Raw genomic sequence first — 22,095 nt, 5'->3', positions numbered from 1 at the left:
TTCCATTTTTAGACGTAGTGATAATTTGTTGCAGCAGACACCGTGGCTCATCCTTTAGAAACACCATTCTTTAACTCTGGCATTCATGTTTCAGCAGTGCTCATACAGCACCAGGTCTGCTGAATTCTGCATTCCCTTGTTACCACAGTGACACATACCATATGTCAGAGATAATAACGTGTCTTGAAAAACCTCTAGTGCCTGGAAAGTAATAATGTTAGTGTATGACAATAATCTGTGTGCCATGATGGCATAAAAGCTGTTCTATGTGGCAGAAACAAATATCAGAGAAAAATTCCAGAGAAAAGCACAAGGAGTAAATCCATTCTTTGGTATGTACCGTATATAATCCTGGAGGTCCTCTATAGAATTTACTTAGTCTGTCACATTCTAATTTTCTATAGCAAACGGCCTTATTTTGACACAGCAAGCAACGAGAAAAAGACTCCATCTCCCCAAGTATAAACCTCCTATTAATAAAACGATTCATTTCTGCTTCAGCAGTCTCTCAAACTGTGATGTATGTATGAATATGCCAAGTGAAACTCATTTGATATGGTAACAAGGATTACATTTAACCGAATAATTGATTCAAACACATTTGGTTTATTTCATTTAGAGAACACCTTATCCTCTGCTCTATAATAAATATTTACTCTTTGTGATATTCTTCCCCAGTTTTGACTGACATTTGAGTCTTAAGAGGTTGTATAATTCAAAATAAACACCGGGTCACACATGGAGCGCTCTGCATTTCACGCTTAGCTAATTAACATGAATGTGTGGATCTCGATATATAATTAGAGGCTGTGTATGGAAATCCATCCCTTCTTCTATATAACTTATCTCTGTGTCCTCTGCTAACGCAAGTAATTTATGGAAATCCGATTCGTTTGAATTTTAGTTCATACTGTGCAGAAACCTCCATCTTTTTTCTTTAATTCTCAGTTTTTCCTGGTTTGTAGTTTGGACACTTTCCACCCAGCACATGTGCTCTTTGGGCACTTTCCACGCAACTCTCCCTTTATCTTTCTCCCTTTTTCCTCTCCATCCAGGTCCCCCCACCCCAGACGACATCCCCATCAGGCCTGCTGGCCGGCGTATCGTAGTGCCCCCTGGTGGCCGTTCCAACATCACATCGCTCAGTTAAACAGCAGGAACACGAAGGGGACGCATCCAGAAAACGACAACAGCCAGAGTGCAGGATTGAGGGAGGGATAGGGGGAGGGAAACGGGAGGGGAGGGAGGGAGGAGGAGATGCAGAGGACCACAATTAGTTAAAAGTTAAAAAGAAAAAAAGAAAAAAAAAAGCAAAACACTGAATCCTCATGCCTTACCTGTCACAATGCTACTATACTCAGATGAGAATAGCATCCCTTTTCCTGGGGAAAGTGGTTTGGAATTGCTACTAAAGGATAAAATTTCTACCAAAGTACATTACACTTGACCAGTCACAGCCTCGCTTGTTTCTCAGTACAGAATACAGAACACCTACAGGGAAAACACGCTCACTTGGTGCTTTGGCAATGAGAAAATACACTAGTACAACTTCATACCATCACAAGAAAGAAAAAAAAACAACTCAAAGGAAAATGGATACTGATTTTCTCAGATTGATGCTATGGTTCTTTCATCCTGTTTGGCTTTCAATGTCACCCCCCCTTTTTCAGTAGCCTGCTTTCTCCATAGACAGCGAAACATAACACTAGATCCCACATTAGCCATGTATTATCATGCAGTACCATTGGTTAGCTCTAGGTGGCATTGTATATATGGTAGATGTAATGTAGCTTTGTGAATGATGTTGTTGCAGCCTGTTTGGGTTTACTGGACCAAGTTAAATAAAAAGGGTATTTATCACATCTGAGAGCAGGAGTGCTGCTGGACGTGGAGCTGCATGGGCCGCATTAGCATGGGTGACGTGATCCGTGGTCCTTCTGCCCTTTTACTCTGAGGTGTCTGATAAATACCTTCCCCATGGTATATTGTACTGATTATTGATGTTTAAAAAAAAAAAAAGATAGACACATCTGCTTAAAGATTTCGTGAAGACAAAAGGAGAATTATTAGAAAGGATGTTACTATTCTTTATCCCCAAAAGTTTTATGTCGGTTTTTATTTCCTGCACTTCATCATTGCTGTATTAAAAAAAGAAGAAAAAAACATTGCGAGAAACTGTCCTTTTCATTCGCTTGTAGTTTACTGGCTGCTCCTATAATCCTGAAATCATCTTGAGAAGGAGAACGTCGGAGAAAAAAACACAAGAACTTGATTAAACAAACATCTCTTGTTGGCTCAACCATAACATGTAACGGAGAGATTTGCAACTAAGGGCCACTACAAAAAAAAAAGATGCAATGAAATTATTAAGTAACACAAACCTGCTTTCAGATAACAGCACTTCACCTCTGGCTTTACTTTTTCCATTCCTGACCAGCTTTTAGGACAAGCGGAAGACCATCATTCCCTTGTCATCCTAACATAGCCCTCTAACGCAATGCTCAACGCGTTCAACACCAGCCCGAGTGTAACTGAGCCCAGTTCAGTTTACCTAAAAACTCTGGATCGGATTGTGTTGGGGGGTGCACTAAAGCTCTTTTTCTATATCTCTGCTGTTTCCTGATAAGGCAGAGGATTGTGGTGCAGTAAGGGAAGCTTTTATTCTGTTGTTGCCCCATTGTGGGGGAGGGAGGGAAGGAGATGGTGTTTTTTTATTTGACAGACTGAGGCAGGCACACGTGGTGGTTTGTTGTATTTATGTTAGTTTGACAACCTTTGTTACTGTTTTTATGTTGTTTCTTTTTTTACTGTTGGCTCAAAACCCAGAAATGGCAGGTCAAAAATAAGGTGTGGTGTGGAAGTATGATTTGTTTCCTGAATAAACATGAGTTGCAACTTAGTGACTGACGGCTCATTTTTTAAAATATTATTTCACATCAAGACATAGGCACCAATCAGATGAAGTGACATAGAAAGTCTTTATTAATCAACACCCTTATTTGATTGAAAGTGTAAAAGCAGGTTAGTTTTTGATAATGTGACAATATGTGGTAACTGATGAAAAATGGCCTGTTTCATGGATTAATTTTGCACTTCAATTTACATCAACATTAATTTTGAAATTCATTTATTAATACGACTATGATTTGATGATTTATACAAAATGCCATTCATCATTTTGTAATCATAAAGCAGAAGTGATTAGAACCCCACAGCACTATACCTCTGAGTTAACATAGTTCTGGGTTATTATATGGTTATAGTTTCCACATTTCACTCTATACAGTGTATGAGCATCTAATTTCTCTAGCAATCGACAAGGCTTCGCCAATATAAATCATTCAAGCAGAGTGAAGAGGTTTAAATTAAATTAGCAACGTGATTAGATTTTACATATCAGATGTGGAACCATTGTGCTGGTCCAGTAAAAATTTTATTTGCAGAGATTTTTAAATGTCTAAACCCTGAAGACATATTCAGGAAGTTTTTTTTCATCTTTTTCCTTTTGTTAGCCATATTGACCTCTTATTTATCATGTGTCATTGTGCGTTAAACTGTTCAAAGTAAGTTCAAAATAGCTTCACTTTCAGCAGCTACAACCACAAGATGCTTCTTAGACACTGATGCTTCAGTAACCTCATGATGTTGTACACAGTAATAAATCAGTCAGAATGACCACACCAGTACTTTTACTATGAAATTAAACTTTTACTACATGTCACTGCTAATACCGACGCATCTTCATTTAATTAGTGTTTCTACCATGAAGCTAAATCAGTAAAGCTGATTGGCTAAGGTTCAGGGAGAATGTCAGGATAAGCCAATCAGAGGCGGAGCAGGGCGAGTCATGTGACCACACACAGCCAATGACAGAGTACATTCACCGCAAAGTCAGACGTCCTTCTCTCGCCGCTCTGTTTAATTCGAAATTAAACTGAATGAGGAAACTTTCCTCATTCATTTTCTCTGGATTTATATTCTGTCTCTTCATCCCTGTTCATTTATTTTTTCATTTTAGACCTACCTGGACCTCCAGCTGCTTCACTTTTGTTATCCAGTTATTTTGTTGTTTTACCCTCAGTGCTAAAGGAACAAGCTCCTATTTACAATTCAAAACGCTTTTAAAAACACACCTTGTACAGAAAAACATTTGAGTAACATTTGATCTTTTTTCTTCTCTTACCGTCTTTACCAATGTTTTATTGTCATCTTTTAATACTTTATTGCTACATTCAATTATTATTTCATGTCTGAATGTGACATAAAAGGAGGGTCAAGCAAACACAAAGCAGTGTTTTTCTTTTTTAATATTTAATCGGAATCAAGGAGTATTTCATCAACAGGTGGTGCTGGTGACGATCCATCACAAAGCGGGTGATCCTGCAGTTGGTCTTGCGTCTCCTCGTGCAGCATCACATAGTGATGGGTGTCGTGGTGGTGCTTGAAGAACCCCAAAAGTCAGATTCTCTTTAAAAAATAAAGGTTGACTTTAACATGCTGTCACTTCTTGGGGATCATCAAGTGTCGTCTGTGTGTGCAGTCACTTCCCACCTGACCTCCTCAGAATCAGCTGATTTATTTGTACAATAACTTCAGTATATCATTTTAAGACATGCAAAAGTTTAACTTCAAACTGTGAACATTATCTGAGTTACAGACCCTCACAGTACACCAGGGCGTGTCACTTTTTAATGTGAAAACAGCAGTTTTACTATCAAAACTACAATAAATCTCATGATTTTAGTGTTTAAAGTTCACTGCAGAAAAAAAACTCTGCAAGATGTGAGAGTTAGTCTTTAGATTGTGACACATTGAGTGGATGCAAAATTGTTTGCAGTTTTAAACAGAGCTCAAATGTGATTTTCAATCCTGAAAAATTCACGTGTCTAGCTCTGGTAATCATGAATCTCTGAAGGTTCAAAAGAATGATACAAAATAAAAAGTGCAAAACAAAAAAAAAAAAACAGTAGAAGGCCTGTAACTCAAAATATTTGTAGTATGAAGTTAAATTATTAATTAAAGTTATTGTATATAGAAAAAAATCAGCTGATTCTGAGGGGGTCAGGAGGGACAAACTGGTCGATGCTTCATGAACTGACTCTGTAGCATTAACTTTTGAGTTAATTTCAGATCTTTACATAAAGTCATGTGAAGCCTCTGTGTACTGGCGGGAACACCTAATTAATGCTGCTACATCTTGATTACTCATTTGCATTCTTTATAGCACTCATTCATTTCTTGCTTCTTCTGTAGAGCCCTCACGTAACTAAAGCTTGGAGAGACAGACGGATTGTAGCTGTGCGTTGGTTTGTTAAGCAACACTTAGCAGTGCTTTATCTGGTGACAAACACACAGAGCTGACACCAGGCAAAGGACGACCGAGCCTTTAAAAGTTCTCTTACCTTGATGAGATGAACAGTGCAGTCAGTAACACAGGAGAAACCCTCTTCATGACAGGCCAGGGGTTTCATTTTGTCATTAGAAAATTTACTCTGTGGATTACGTGCCTCAAACACACAATGTAATATACACTGAATATTAATGTAACGTAATACTGATGAATAACTGAGCTGCTGACAGGACAAAGAAACTTACTCTCATTTATAAGTTACATTGGGTTTTATTGTTTAATCACAGCAACTATAGCGTATCACTAGTTGCTATGAGGTGCAGAAATGCTGGATTTGTCAAGGGACTATTTTTTAGTGGACTAAACGGATGATAACCAAATGATGACCACAGCCATGAAACTCCCCAGTTTGGAGGTTATCTCCCAGTCGTACACCTTGTGACTGGGAAAATGTCTTGTGATCATGAACAGGACCGCCACTGACAAGTAGCTAAAAGGAAACACACAGAGTCGAAAGATGGATCAGTGTCACTCAGAAAAACAAACACATTCTGAAACCTGATAATTATCTGAAACCCTTACAATGACACAAGCAACTTAGGATAGACGAGAAGAAGATGCTGCTGTGCATTTACCATACATTAAACTTGATTTCTACATGTTTATATTCAGGATACAGCATTCCACTTTACCAGGTCAGGATCCAGGTCACCATCTTCCTCGTGATGTTGTTGATGACAACAGTCCAATCGAGGGGGATTTTCCCCTTGTTCCCCATGTTACGCAGCGCCACGTCGACTGCAACGGAGCAGACGACCAGGCCGAGTGTGTTGGTTCCTGCCACGTAGACTCTCATCATGGTCGGCTCAGTGGCGTTCTGCAGTGAGATGAAGAGATAAATATGACGGCACCTTCGTGTGCTATCACTTATTACTGAAAATGTAAAGAAAGAATCTTCAGGGAGATAAGGGACAGACAGATTTACCAGCTGGCATTTGACTTGGACACGGGCCTTCCATCCGCCATGATTATTTTGTATTAGTAAAACAAAAATGCTCCATTACATTACATTACATCACAATAGATGGGGGTATGAAGCACATGAAAGAAAAACCTACCTGTTGGAAGCAAGCCTGGATGAGGTTTTTTGGCACCATGTTTCTGTGAAGAATAAAGTCAGGTGAATAAATAAAAAAAATCTTCTCTTCTCTTCTCTTCTCTTCTCTTCTCTTCTCTTCTCTTCTCTTCTCTTCTAAAACTCCCTTTTTGTGTTTTCACAAAGTGGGTCTCACAAATTTAAAGTAGGTTACAGACAAAATGTAGGTTTTACCTGAAATGTCTAACTTGCTTTTCCAGCATTAAAAGGTGCCTAGTGAGATAAGTTAAGTTACTCCTAACTTTACCTTTAACTTCACAATGGGAAACTAAATTTAGCAATGTTAGGTTGGATGAGAACAGGGGAGAGGAGTCATGACTGACTGTACTTTCTGTCTGCTGTGTTTTCAGGTTAAATCAGAGACTAAATGGCCTCTAGCTCAGGGGAGCAGTCTGTCATGACTTCTCGAGAACTGCTGGAGAGAGAAAACAACACATCAGTGTCCAGCCTGTAGGGAAAGATGTTAGCTGCCTGTCCAGTCTGGTGTTACAGAAGCCGGGCCAGTCATTCTTATAGGAAAAGATCAGAGCGCTGAGAAACTGAAGCTCTTCTGTCTGGATCATCAGAGATTCAGAGCTACACACCAACCGCAGATTCTGTTCGTCTGCTGCTTCGTGACTCAAAGCTCTGATTATTAGAGCTTTAGTTGTTACTCTTCGTCTTTGTTTTAAGTTAAACAATCTGCTTTTTCTTTTTACTGTCGATCTATTCGTATGTATATCATTTTACTCAGTTTTAAACTACTTTAAATACTTTAATTTTCAAACATTATTGGTGATTCATGTTTTCTTTCCCTTTTTTATTTATAAGTAATGTTCTGCTTGATGCAGTGAAGCTGAAATGATTCTGTCTGTAAAGCGTTTTCATTCAGTGAGTCCATTTGTTAAAGGTGGACTTCTCTTTTCGTGTTCAGATTTTATGCAACAACGATTTAAGAGCTGAATCTGTCTCTAAATGATAGCTGTGTGCTGATGATCATGTAACCTGATTTCTGTCATGTGCTTTTGGAAAACTGTGTTACAGATGATGAAGATTAGAGAAGAGGAAATGCATTTCAATTATCTGTCCTCATTTCTTATTTCTGACTGAAGCTACTTCCACATCTTATCAGCCTCCTGTCCAGATGTTTTAAATTTTACATCATCAGAGCCTAATGGGGTCGATGGAAAAACTGTATTTGTCTAGCACATAACTGATAAAGACAGTTTGTTCTCACTGCTGTTTCTGAAGACAGGAAAATATGAATCAGCATGACACAGAAATCCTTAAAGCGGTTCAAACATATCCTTTAATATAGGTTGGAAAATATTTCTTAAAAAGTCACTAAACTTATTTATTTATGATCTGATCCAGCCCCACATAGAAACAAGTCGTGTTGATCAGCCAGAAAATGTTTACACTGATTTTGTAGATACTCAAAAGATGTTGCATCATTGTCATTGAATAGGATGGTGTAAAAGTATATCAGTTATAATATATTTATCATGAGTTTGTATTTGTTAAATAGTGATTTGATACGATCTAGATTTAACTGTGGATTTAGGTGATACTCTTGTACAAACTCTTTGGGACAATAGGAGTAAAACTTACTCTAAAGAACTCTGGAAACACATGAGAAACAATGCAAAACTGAAACAAAAATGACCCAGAACCTGCAGCAAAAAACAACAAATGGACATCATGTGACACCTCAAGTAGGTTGGTGTCCTGAGCAGAACAAGAACACTTTGATTTAAATATCTTACTTTCTTATGTAATTGAAATTGTCTTTAGAGCTTCATCAGCATTTTATTTTATATTTTCTTCGCTTTATTTTAAGTACAACTTTCGCAACTATTCCAGGTTGTACTCAGTTGAGGGTTAAAAGGTTTATTATACTATATATTAGTTCTTATATATTTTGAAATGGCAGATTTTCTTGCAAATGGTAAGAGTGAGCGAAAAAAATGAGTGAAAAAATCTACTTGGCCTGTTGGGATTAGCTGGGGTAAATTCTGTATTTATTTTATTCTTTGCTTCTTTCAAGGTGGATTTTCTTTCCTTTGGGGATAGGGATTTAAATTGGCCTCAGTTTCTTCAAATCTGTTTATTACTTGCTAAAAATCAAACACAGTGCCACCCAGCTTGTTCTCAGCCTGGCCACCCTGTAAACGTTGTCTGGCGCCGTCACTGCAGGAAGACAGCATCCAATCAACGTCCACTCCACCACGTTACGTTCAGGCGTTTTCAACACAGACAATAAAACACTTAGAGCAATATTCCACCTTTTCGACATGCTGTCCTCTTTTTGACAGCTTTCTTAAACAGTGGTAATAATCTGAGCAGTTCCCTTCCCTGCCTTGCCGTCCGTCTATTCTATATCTATTGCGCAAAAAGAGGAGTTTTAGTCTGCAAGGTGGCGTTTGGGGGAAACCACGCGAAAACATCCGACGTGCAGGTTGCTGCGTTATACTCTTGTCTTGAGTTAGACGTAATGGCACGAATGAAAACGTGTTTTATTTAACGCATTTCAGGCTAAGCAACGGACTTATTGCAACTCCTGCGGCTACAGGTATGCTATGGTGGCACCTTTTACGCACATCCATCCATCCATTATCTATACACCGCTTAATCCTCACTAGGGTCGCGGGGGGGCTGGAGCCTATCCCAGCCAACTTAGGGTGAAGGCAGAGGACACCCTGGACAGGTCGCCAGTCCTTTTACGCACACCTGATCATAAATAACAAAGGAGTTTTATTTCAAGGCAGCTTGTTCTTACTGTTTGTAGCTAACAGCTGCAACATTACAGCCATTAATGAGTACATTTTTCATACCTGTTCAGGTTGTAGGCCTATGTTAGTGAGTTGCAACTTTGGCTGGCTGTTAAACAACTAAACAAGGCATTTATTATGAAGCAGTTGGAGTTTACTGTAGACTCTTAATCATCTGTTAAACCCTTTAAGTGTAACATTACAGCAGGTTTACATAAACACATGGACATTGAGGTGTTTTTTTGTGTGTGTTCATATTGCAGAGAGGAATGGACTGCGATGAAACTGAAGATGGAGAATGTCCCACATAACAGGACAGTTTCGGTGAAAGCCAAAAGTAAGGCAGTTCAGAACGGTCAGTCATAGCTACTACTTCTGCTTTTCTATCTGATTGACAATTATTGGGGATGCTCCTCCATCACAGATTTTGGTCATGTGTGCCTCAGTAATGTATTGTGTATCTGAACTTGTGTCAATTTGGAATACCGCTGTGAAGGATGTAGACTAAAATAATAACAAAATGACACATGCATGATATTATCAAATAGAATTCAGTGTGTCCTGCAGAAAAAAATTTGCTTGGATTTGTCCACCTAGTCCCACTGAGTTATATAGTCTGGGGTTACACAGTCTTAAACTAACCTTTGAGTCCACCAGTGAGTGCAGTGTTCCGCATGGATCGCAAATTGCTGAGTAAAAGTCTCACAGCAATCATGTCGGAAGGCAGAGATGGTGATTATAAAATGCAGACTACGTACAGACAAAGAGATAAGTCAGCAACCTCAGTCTAAACGGGAGTGTTTGCTGGATGTGCATCAGTGTTGTAGGTTGCAAAATGAGAAAGCGTGCACATTAGTTGTTTTCATCCAGTCCTTTTCCTTTCATAAATAAGATCTTAAATCTTTGTGAGTACATACTGTGACAGATTACAGCAAATGCTTTTTAACTTTATTTGATGTATTGAGGTTTACTGCTTATCAGTGGTGATGTCAGGCAGATTGGGGGAGCATTTATCAACTGAAAATCTCTCCACCAGATCAGCCAATAATGTGAAAAAGTGCTGCCTCAGCTCAGTCTGCTGTGGAGGAGGGAAGGGCCTGTGCCTTCTAGATGACCTAGAGAAGTTGTGGTCTCAAATTTGTAAAGTGCAGATGTGTGTGTAGGTTTAGAGAGAAGAAATATCAAAAGCATATAGTGCGTGTCGGGTGCTGAGGGTGTATTATCAATGAATGCAGTGAGACATGCAGTCTGTGCTGGAGAGAAATTGAAAACAGAAAAAAGAGAGTATTTTTAACACTTTGCCAACTTAGAATTGATTCATGTGAAGATAAGTACATGACAAGAAACGCTTTTTGTTTCTTGTGTCCTTGACTCAATGATGTTTTTGCACAAGAACCAAATGTATTCACAGAAATGCTCTCCAGCCCTGGTAGTTGTAGTACTACTCAGTCAATACTAGGGGGCAGCATTAATCTTTAGGCTCGTGGAGAGCGTCCAGCATTTCCAAGTTTGACCCATTCAGTAAAATGTAGTAATTCAGAAATCAAGTGAAATAAAGCACAAGGTGTAGTCACATTGGTTCAGAAAAAGAAAGTTATTATTTAAGGCACACCTTAATAGTTTGCAACTTCATCACATTTGATTACAATAAACACACAGTGACAACTGAGGGACAACAAAACCTTAATAGGGGTGAAATTCACAAATGTGGAACGATTGTGTCCCCAGACTAACGTTTTGTTGAAAAACTGTACTACCTGGTTCAAATACTATTTGTCAGTGATTTTTTATTTTTCAACTTTAAAGTTTTGAAAGAGTAAACTTTTGCCCTGTCGGAGGATTACCAATCACTAACTTGATGCAGTAAACCCAGTTTATGTGGTACTCTTATTTATACAAACAAGTTAATAATAACCAATCACAAATATTATTTACTCCAGGTATTCCTAGCATTAGTCCATCCACTTAACTATCCAGCTATATCTTACAACTTACATAGGAAACCACCTTTGAATCTGTAAAATTACATCAACGACAACAACGGCAACAACAACACAAAGGTAGGTCAAAACGTTGTACCAATGTTCAATAGAAAAGTGCCAACAGTAGTGAATTTAGAGAGTGAAATACGTTTGAAGTGTATCTACGAGAGATCATAGGCTTGAAAGGATTGAGTCATATTGCAACTAGATAAGATCAAGGTCAGTAGAATCACATTTTACTAAGTGATGGTGAAAAAAAAGCTCAGGTTTTTATGACATACATCTAAGGGAACTGGCTGTGTGCCATATCTATGGTGTAAGGCATCTCCCTGCAAACTTCAGATGCAGGTGGGGTTTCTTGGATGTGGGTTTTCAACAAGTTTACAGCAAATCTTATAGTGTGACAGACGGTTTTTGTTTTCCCTCTTATTTATTTGGTGCTGAATTTCAGATTACTAAATACCATCTGCGCAAAACGCTGTTGCAGAGACGGATTGGAAATTGTATTCTTCTGCTATGGGAGCAATTAATAGCAAATACAACTTCACAGACTTATCTGGTGGCACATATGTAATTGGTTTTATCCAATACAAAAGAGGAAGAACGTAAAAAAAACCAAACAAACAAAAAAAAAATCGGACAAAACAAACTTCAGCGTGGACACTAACAGAAAAATTAATCTTATCTAGGAGTCGGCTTAATCCTCGTCTATAAAACCATCCCTAAGGGAACAAGTATTCACTCACAGCTTTAGATTTATATTTTTTTGTCTCTCTGTGCATAAATGCTACACTTTATGAAGAAGCATGTGCAAAGCAAGGTTCAGTGCAGAATATATAACATCTACCATCTACCTGTTCTATGTTTTTGTAGCTACAAACCTCGATTTGAAAACCCAGTTGGTCATTTGCAGATTGAGGCAAATGTTAGTCCAAAATGTCAATTTTTTTCTAAAGGAGTTTGACAAAAACTTTCATCAGAATGCCCACTAACTTGGTGTGACTAAACGGCTCCGTATAAACCTCCAAGGTCAAGAATGGACCTTGAAGCTTAGCTTGAAAACCATTGTTTGGTAGCTGCATTTTTAACCCTTGTTGTGTACTCAGCTTAAGAAACCTTGTAGCATGTTTTGCCTACATCTGCTACTGATGAAACTGGGACATCATACCCAATGCTGCAATCCTACCGTCTTTATTAGCTTAACTAGCGAAGCTAAGCATCATGACCACTACAACCATGGATCTGCTGCTATGATAAAGTGAGCCGTTCATGCTCAGGCCTACAGTTTGGCTCTAGAAATTCTATCTTGGAGAAATCCGTTGTTGCTGTCTTAAAAACGAAGGCCTTGTTTTTATGGTATAAAGCTCTCCATTTAAATGTTTTGTACTCTTAGTGTCATGCTCATATCCGGCGTCATGGAGATCACATGGAACGAAGCCGTCCACCCAAGCGTTCGTATATATATGTAGCCAGCCTTGCGTCAATTTTTGCAAAGTCATTTTCCATGTCGCACTGCTGAACTGTGTTACATTTAATTAACCATAATTAACCAGAGTGTCCTGCCTCTTGAGCAGCAGTGTATATAGCTTTCAGCTATGGTTGACCAGCTGAGCAGGTGTGGCATTGTCTTCTTTTTTGGCAGGGAAGTGATTTCCCTTTCACTTCAGCACGCTGCTCAGAGTCGAGGCTGAGCAGACATTAGAGTACCAGGGTGATGTAAGGGAGCAGGATATGAGTGACGCTCTGCTGAGAGCCATTCTTTGTCGTGACAAGGAAGCAGAAAAGCGTAGCTCTGGCATGGCTGCTGCTCCAGGAGTTCATTTTAATCCTGCAGCTCTGGAGTTCTTGATAATGTGGGTAAGTTTAGTAGGTGAACAAGGATGCACAGGTGCATACAGTGCTGCATTGGTGTTTGTATAGATGTAGTGGTGCCTGTGCTGGTAGACCAGTAGGTGTGTGAGTGTAAACTGCTGATAAATAAGCTGTGGGCAAGTGATGAAGGACTAAGTTGGGATCTTAGGTAATGAGAGCTATCCTGATAAGTAGGCAGCTGGCGCAACATTGTTGTTCTGTCCATCTTCTATCGCCTTGTTCTTCTCAGTTGTGGATAGCTCAGAGGACTCAGAGTCCACCACTGCTTTTTTTGACCTGTTGAGTTAAGAACATTTGTTATTAATAGCTGAATAAGAAACAGATTTAGTTGAAATCAACAAATATTTCAAATCATTTACATGTTTGTTGTCATATTTATTCATTTTTGTTCCCCTTGTGCACTCTCTAGCCAAGTGATTTCCAACGTTAAATAATACTACATGTCATTTTTAATTACACTAATATTTGATCATTTTGGCTATCTTGTTATGGCCAAACTTAGCAGCTCATTTTACTGACATTTGATCATTTTTTAAACTGCCGCTTTAATTGGACCAATGTAGCCGCTAATGTTACCAATATTTTATGATCTATTTTAAGTTCTGCCCTGTGATGGTGAAAATTAGCTATAATTATTTTACCGTTTTACTCTAATGTTGGTCAGAGCCACAGTTATGAATGTTACGGGCCTTGTATCATTTTACCTTAACCTTTGATCTGTGGTGACATTTGGCCAGCTTGCATATTGTCAAGCCAAACTTTATAATGACAAATTAACATAACGTATAGTGAGAGTCCTACCTTTAGTCCCAGTAAATTTAAAAAAAAGGCAGTTATCTCATTCATCTTTTTATAACTCATGAAGCAAATACTGTTTAGCATTTCTGAATTTTAATAACTTGTTTGTTTTCAATTTGGACTTCCTGTTCTATGCCATTTGTTAGTTTCACTTTCTTTCTTTCTTTGTTTTTCTGTTTTTCAAAAACAGTCTGCTCAGTTTCTTTGCATGTTGATCATCTTCTTTCACTCACAAAAACACTGAATAAATTCATCTCATATTGACCCTGTGAGTCCCAGAAGCTGCCGACCGGGTTGAAAACAAAAGTTTCATCATTTACCAATGACAGAAACTGTAGAAACAGAATACATTGTCACAATTTTCACTTTCTGAGAATTTTTAAACAAACAATAATGACTAATGACAATGACTTCCAGTTCTTGTCTGGAAAATTAACAAATCTAAGCTTATAATCATGATTTTTAAGATAAGTCTTTATTGATGCCCATAGGGGAAATTCGGTATTCCAAATTTTCACCAGTATTACTTTATTGTACATGCCTTGTTTATGATCTGCCAAATATAAATAATTTACACTTACTAGATTCTATGAAATAAATAAAAAATCTACGCTTCATGTACCTTTTTGTGTACTATAGCTGGGGAAGGTTTGGGAAGATGAACAAAAGGCGAGCCATTTTGCTAAATATCTTCCGTAATGGTTTATTTCAGTGCTGTTGTTATCTTGGCTCCCATCTTGCATGCGTAAACATTGCACCCGTTTTAACATTTACTTATGCAAATTGATTCAAATTAATGGTGAATGTTGCGTCTTTACTTGTCTTTAATTTATGCAGGTTTCTATTTACTTCCATAAACACAGTATATAGTCAACATGGGGGGACACTTTCTCTGCCTGTCGACGTGTTTCTGCCTTAATCGCACACCCACATACAGTGTATGGGCCAGATCTTCTGCCTCAAATAGGTACTTTGCTGTCCTTTCACACCATCCTACGTGCTGACACCAGCCAGCAAGGAAAACTGTTTTCTTTTACTTCAGAACTGTGCGTGGCTACAAACTACAGAATATTTTATTTACTCAACCAACCAGAGTGTTCATTAAAGATTGTAGGAGAGCATTACATATTTAAATTTTAACTTTATTTTGAAAAAGACTCTGATTCATAAAGCATTTAACTTCACAGCACAAGTTATTTCATATTAAGACAGTACTGGTTGTAGAGGTTACCTACTTTTCTCTGTTGAAGACAATGAAGTCTCTCTGGACATTATCCAAACGCTGCTGCAACTGTCCATTCTGGGGGAGAAACAAACGCAGAGCGATACTCAACAATAACTACCAACAGTTGTGTAAAAGCAACAGAATCAGAGCCAGAGTCATAAATCATTATAATACATAAATGCACACGTTTTGCTGTCATTGGTTAAAGACAGAACAGTTTGCAGCTTCATAGTGTCTGCCAGCCTACAGGGCTTCACACACAGTAGAGTGCAACATATTCACTGTATAAACTATGCTCCTTGTTTCAGTTTCTTCTCCTTTAATAAGATGCCGGTCGAAGCAATTGACCTAACTTTAGAGGACACTTACGCTCTGACGTCTCCACCTGCTTTATACATATTTGGCCCACTTAATCATGTGTCATGCCAGGCTGTCCTCACACTGCTGTAGTGCCAATACAAGTAGACAGGTGCTTTCTCACTCCCCCAAGGAGGCAATGAAGAGACCGATCATAGAGATACATCATTATTTTGACACTTTGCCTTGTGCGTGTGTGTGTGTGTGTGTGTGAGACAGACAAAATAGCAGAAACACAAGAGCGCAAAACAAAGAATGCTGAAGAAATCTTGTTTTGTAACCTAAATCTGATTCAAAGTCTAAAATTAAACAAACACCTTAACTCAAAACTGCCCTCTTGGGAATTTTATAATGCTGTAACTTTGTAGGATTTCCTAAACATCTTAATTATCAGGGCATCTAAGGGCATGCAGCCCTCATCTTCAATAAAAGGATCACACACGAGGTCCCACGTGCACAAATGAGCATGTGCAGCTTCCCCCTCAAAGCTCAGTCAAATTGGCCCTCAAAACTCTGAAATGGCTGACTTCCTGCCCAGAGCTGTCAGTCACACGGCCCAGCAGAGAGGTTCTGTACAGGTGCTGCCACAGCAGGAGAGCAGCCACTGGCATCCAAAAGCCATCAACTAATTTAGGGCAGGAAGACAGAGAAGAGAGGGGAGAGGCGAAGCCCGAGGAAAGGAGCAGAAGGAGGTGCGAGTGGATTCTTATAATATCACAAGCAGGAATGAGAGGGAGAAAAGTGAAGCAGGTCTATGATGAGCATGCATCTCGATTGCTAGTAAGCCTTTGAGTGTCCAGTTTGGGGAGACTGTTACTGCAGGATCACAAAGGAAAAGTTCACATGAGCACAGAACGAACATAAGTAACCTCCAAACATCCAGGCAGAGACTGTGAGAACAGCATGTGCATGAGTGATGTAGACTACAGCGAGGACAAAGAAACAAACAGGCAAACACAGGCGGAGGAGGAATACAGTACCGCACATCATTTGTCAAACATGAGTTATGGATGTGATGCATAAAAGACATGACAGATGACATGTTGTCCTTCTGATGCTGTCATAATGACGTATCACAAGTTAGAGCCAAAGGCATCACAGAACCTGGCAATGCAAACACCACCTTTGTATAACTTTCCCCCTTATGCTACATATAACACAATACCAGTTAATTTACAAACACCTGGTTTTTATAGTCACTCTTTTTAATCCAGACTCAAATAACCACCTTTTTTCATTGTTTGCCACAGTGGCATTAGTCACTAGTTGCAGTTTGAAGCTGAACACAAGCTGTAGAGCTAACAAGCTTGCAATAGAGCTTTTATTTGGTGCAGTCAGTGTACAAAAGGAAGCTACTCACATGGATAAAACAAACTGTAGGTGAAGCAAAATGCATCATTACCTTGGTCTCACTGTTGGAATAGCTGGGTATTGACTGCACTCTACATTATATGCATTCCATGGCTGATGAGTTTCTGTAATCTTCATGAGAAAGCTGAGACTATAATGTTTGAAGGACAAATGCTGCAGTAACTTGTATTGTCTTGTTCGATTCTTAGTCAGACCTCTGAACACGATCCTGGTGTTTGAGCTCTGTCCTTATGATAGTATAATATTATATTATATTAATCACTCTGCATTTCTCTTTTTTATTATTCTTTATCACATTTTAATAAAATACAAGACAAATACTGTTGCACCTTTATTGGTTGTATTATGTCTCATCCAGATTTCCATGACACCATGCATGCCTTGCTAAAATGCTTTGCAAACCGTATGCAAACAATTAATTTAACTCTTGTTTGCATTTCAACCAGAACTCAAAGAGTTTAGGTCAGTATGATAACTGTTTTTTGGAATCAGATGGAGATTGTTCAAGTCTTTCTTTTGGATTGTATAAATGTACTATATGTATGGATGGGATGGGTGTGTAGATAGTTGGATGTACAGACAGATGGAGACAGAAGGTTGAAAAAGAAGCTATCAAACTAACCCTTCGGCCTTGCAGAGAGGCCAGTACCAATGTTTTAACTGTAGACAATTCACAACTTGTTTCTTTCTCTCTCTCTCTGTCTCTTCCTCACGCTCCCTTCCTCACTCTCTTTATTTGATGCTTTTAAAAAGACAGTTCAGAAGCTAATTGCTCCAAATGCTAGATTAAACTTTCCATTTAATGAGACAAACCAACAGGGAGTGCTCTGCTGGACGAGAGCCCAACAGGGACATTGCTCAAGGTCCACAGTGTTTCTGTCTGGAGCTGGGGCGGATTTTTGTTGCGACTGCTATGAGCGTAGTTTGGATTTGAAACATATCTTTTGTGACACCAGTCCTGAAACTTTTCTGACACACCTCATAGTTGCAGACCATGCATAACCCTTCATGGCGATAACATGGCCTCACCCTGCAGGAAAACGCACACTGCAAAAACTGGAATGGCTCGAGGAACACGACCAAGAAACCCAAGGCCTTGATTTAGCCTCTAAACTCCACAGATCCCAAGATCATTGAGCATCAGAACAAGCCAGATCCACTGATTAAAACAGGAAAAAATCTTGAAAACCTTCCACTGCATTGAGAGAAACGTGTCAAGTAAGCGAGAGAGACAGTCAGAAATGTTAAACAGAAAAGCATCTTTGAATTACTGTTGCAAACAAACCTCAGATTTGTGCGGTCATGAAAGAAAAAGGCCGGACCTTTTCATAAAAAGATTAATCTTACTTTTTTGTTGTTGTTGAAACAAACTGAATTTCGTAGCTTTAGGACAAATATATCAGAGCTTGGAGATTCATATTTGGATCTCAAAATGTGACTCAGACAGAGTAGAGTCTGTTCATGCTAATGACATGTAACTGAAATTATCTGTATTTATTGTAGCAGTGTTCAAAGAATTAACTGCCCTGTCGACTCACTTTCAGCACGATACTATAATTTTCCATACTTTCAGTTCTTTCAATATTTATAGAAGATTGAAATTTACCCAAAGCCCTCATGCAAAGTTTGCTGTAGTGGTGTTTACTAGTATTCCAGTATATGGTGGGCTTACCAACACAGAGCATGAGTCTGTGAAGGTAGGCTGACCCAGAACATTTGCAGAGTCACACATTTTATAGGGTATGTCAGAGGGTAGGGAGGGGCTGCATGTAAATACAGAAGTCAGTAGTGGTTAGTTAGTATATAGTTGATAATCATGACAGGAGGTAAGAGAGCAAAAGGTGATTGCATCAAGCAGTCTGATAGAAAACAAATGGTCAGAGAATGAGAGGTCTGGCAGCCAGCTACAAAAGGTAAGGGAATAATGAGTGACACTAGGAGTAGGGGGTATCTGAAGCAAAAGATGTGCTATTAAATAATTGTCTTCATCAGTACATTTAGTGAAGTGTACATTTAAATAGGTGATTATTTGCTGCTAACAGTTATGTAGAACACAGTGATGTTGTAGAATCACTGAGAGTCCTGAGAGTACTTCAGAGTACTTTTTTTTTCTCCGTGGTATCAAAATTGGTATTGAGTTTTTTAGTCCCATTATCAAAATTGAGTTCAAAATTTTAGTATCGTGACAACACTAGTACTAAACTAGTAAACACTAGTACAGTATATATATTACCAAATTCACACATGACACGTCAAACTTGTGCCATGGATTTTAGAAGAGCAATATGTTGTAAATAGTACATGAAATCATGGTGAAGAGTGAAACATGGAGAGGGGGAGTGTTTTATGTATAATTTGAGCAGCACAGACATATTTTATGGCAACATTTTCAGCTGAGCCTGCTACTGTTGAGCATAAAAATCTATGCGGGACAAGTTGTACTTCTTAAGCTGCATCTGTTTTACTGCTTCTGATGATATTCCTGTATTTAGACCTAAACGGAAGACAAGCTCTGACTCTGCACTTTTAATCAGCGGCACACATGGCGCTGTATCCCCAGACACACATTCAACTCTCTCTCTCTTCCAACGGCCCATCAATTTACCTGACTCTAATACTAATTGTTTTTTTTTTCATTACTTCTATGCACCCTCTGTAGCAGCAAACACACATTTGTTTTCATAAAACTAATCTTTATTTTGTTGAAGACGAGACTAAAATTGTGTTTTGCCTTATTTTGAATGTTTTTTTTCCCCTTTTTCAGTACCAAAGAATCAAGAACTAACATTTAATTTATACATATTTTAGTCGAGCAAAAATAAAGCCACAACCTGCCATCCTTGTAAAACACTATAGCAACAGCACAGTGTCCCGCCTCTCTATGACAGTTTAACTGGGGGTAACTAGAGGTCATCAGAACCTGGCACTGGACTGAAAATTCTCTGTACCAAGAGGGGGAAAAAGGAGCACACACATATTAAGTGAGCATTTAAAACATGTGTTGATCATAACAGGGCCTTCATTAAGTCTGCAAAGGCACCAGGAAAAAAAAAAGCACAACATTGTACAGAGAAGAACCTCCACATCCCTTTTGTAGCTGGGGTGTCTGGAAGGATTTCCTCAAAAACAGATTAAAACTTGAATTGGCACTTGCATGCAGTTTTATGCCCATTTCATTATTGTAGAAAGGCACACAAATCATTTGGAGACAGCTTTCCAGTCTATCTCACAAATGCATTAAATAATAAACCTGAATGACACCTCTGATTAGGAGAGACATGCCTGTGCATCTCTGCGTGTGTGATGGGATTGTGCCAGTTTATTTTGTTCTCACGGCACGAGTCCAATTTTCTGCTGTATATTATCAGTGATTTAATTGAGCTAATTCCACGCTGCATTATGAGCGTAGCAGTGACAGGGAGGGAAAGGCGGACGGATAAAGCGGCAGCAAGAAAAATGGATGGAGGAAGGAGACATTTGCTGTGAAAGGAGGGGATGGGGAAGTGAGAGCAACATGTAACCAGTGCTGTGGAGGGGAGTCTGACGACGGAGGAGGAGAGAGAAGGTTGGGAAGGAGAAGAGGAAAAGAGGAATATGCAAAAAGAATCGCAAGCAAGCCTCAGGGTAATGAGTAAGAAGCAGACTGGGACAGGCATTAGGGCAGCTTTCTTCATTCAATATTGATCTGCTATGCTTCAGCAAAGCTGTACAGACATCTCCCTCCCTCTCTCTCTCACTCACACAAACACACACATCAAGCACTCACTTTCTGTCTTTCTTTGTCTCTCCCTTACATGCATCCATCACAAGTGGCCCCCCAGGCATTAGGTAAATGGATATGGTAAAGCATTGCATAAACACACTGATATTTATAGACAGTAAAGTGAGTGTTCAGACAGACGCACAGACCAGCACACACTGCAAAATATGATGCCAGAAAGAGTGTTTGGCCACATGTTGACCAAGGTCCCAACAAGGACAGTTTCACGCAAGGTTTATCACAGTATAAAGTATCTCAGAATAAGATAGGAGGAGAGGGAGTTAAATAGGACTTTTTCGGTAATGTTCTGCTTTATTGCTGTATTCTAAAACACTTCACTGATCCGCATAAAAACTCCCACACAGAGAGGGAGAAGAAATTTGTTTCTGTTAATACATAGTACTCATTTATTATTTCAAAATAATTTGAAAGTAGCTGTCTTACCTTTCACATTTCCTAAATTATGCTAGATTGACTTAAGAGTCTGTTTACATGACTCACATTTAGTTCCCCCATCCTCTGACCGCACACTGTTGCTTCATCCGTCTCCATAAACATAACAAATGTTTCCCCGACAGCCTACTATCATTATTTCATTAGAATAGGTGCCTTTCTCTTTGTCTGAACGGGCCAAGGGATGACAAATGTTGCCTAGCTGCACAGTGAGATATTACTGATATACACACACAGACGAGTCTCCACAAGCAGCTGTCAGCTTTCATAAAACATGGTGCACTTTGGGCCAGCTCTGACTTCTTATTGCGAGCCTGGCAAAGTAAGTGCACTACAGTCTAGACCCCACAAATTGCTTCACTTCTATTAGAAAAGAGTTCCATAAACTGTTGTAATGTGCCAAAGGGTGGGAGAAGAGCCAGACTTAGTGACTTTGTAATGGCACAGGTTGTCCGTGCGTTTCAGCGGATAGCAACCGAACCCAAAACGCATTACTGTACTATTTGTTCCTACTGTATTTGATTCTGGTTCGAGTGTTTGCTGCCTGATAGCTCTGAGCTTTTATGTCGATGGAAAAATCGAAAGAGTCAAATCTGGACAGAAGCCTAGAATTCTCTCCTGTGTTTCACCATTCAATTGACTCCTGTTCTGTAAATACATTTCTTGTGATAAAAAAGGCCAGACTACCTGTTTTAAAGCAGGAAACTGATTTGAAACTACTTTCAACTGAAGAGTAAATGTAATATGTACTGTATTTTTAATGTACTGCCATCCCAAAACCCCTCATACTGCAGTTGAAAACAAGCTTGCATATTGAATTTTATTTCAGAAATGTGGTAAGCATTAACAAAATCCAACCTTAAAATACTAGTTTTGTATGTAATCCCAAAAGAATCCCACGCACAAGAACATGCTGAATTGCTATTTCTTATCCCACAAGCATGATATCATTTCAACACCATAGGTCCTATCTGGACTTGAAATGCAAGTAAACACTCATGACTTGGCTGTAAAAACAAAG

At 39.0% G+C, this 22,095-nt stretch overlaps 2 protein-coding genes across 3 annotated transcripts in view; one reads left to right on the top strand and one right to left on the bottom strand.

The window, feature by feature from the left end:
- dpysl3 (dihydropyrimidinase like 3) overlaps positions 1-2,899 on the top strand; it is a 38,158-nt gene extending 35,259 nt beyond the window's left edge. For both annotated transcript variants that reach the window (XM_008298407.1, XM_008298399.1), the window contains exon 14: positions 1,056-2,899. In XM_008298407.1, coding sequence (XP_008296629.1) covers positions 1,056-1,150 — 95 coding nt within the window. In that variant the 3' untranslated portion in view covers positions 1,151-2,899. The remainder of the gene's footprint in view (positions 1-1,055) is intronic.
- A 12,240-nt stretch (positions 2,900-15,139) lies between these two features.
- The window catches only part of stk32a (serine/threonine kinase 32A), a 65,820-nt gene continuing 58,864 nt past the window's right edge, over positions 15,140-22,095 (bottom strand). Inside the window, exons 11-12 of the mRNA XM_008298387.1 lie at positions 17,233-17,241; positions 15,140-15,199 (exon numbers count right to left, since the gene is read on the bottom strand). Coding sequence (XP_008296609.1) covers positions 15,140-15,199; positions 17,233-17,241 — 69 coding nt within the window. The remainder of the gene's footprint in view (positions 15,200-17,232; positions 17,242-22,095) is intronic.

This window comes from Stegastes partitus, unplaced genomic scaffold, assembly GCF_000690725.1.
Source record: "Stegastes partitus isolate 25-593 unplaced genomic scaffold, Stegastes_partitus-1.0.2 Scaffold28, whole genome shotgun sequence".
Lineage (NCBI taxonomy): Eukaryota > Metazoa > Chordata > Actinopteri > Pomacentridae > Stegastes > Stegastes partitus.
Note: the sequence above shows the minus strand (reverse complement) of the source record. Positions and strands in the feature narration are given on the sequence as shown.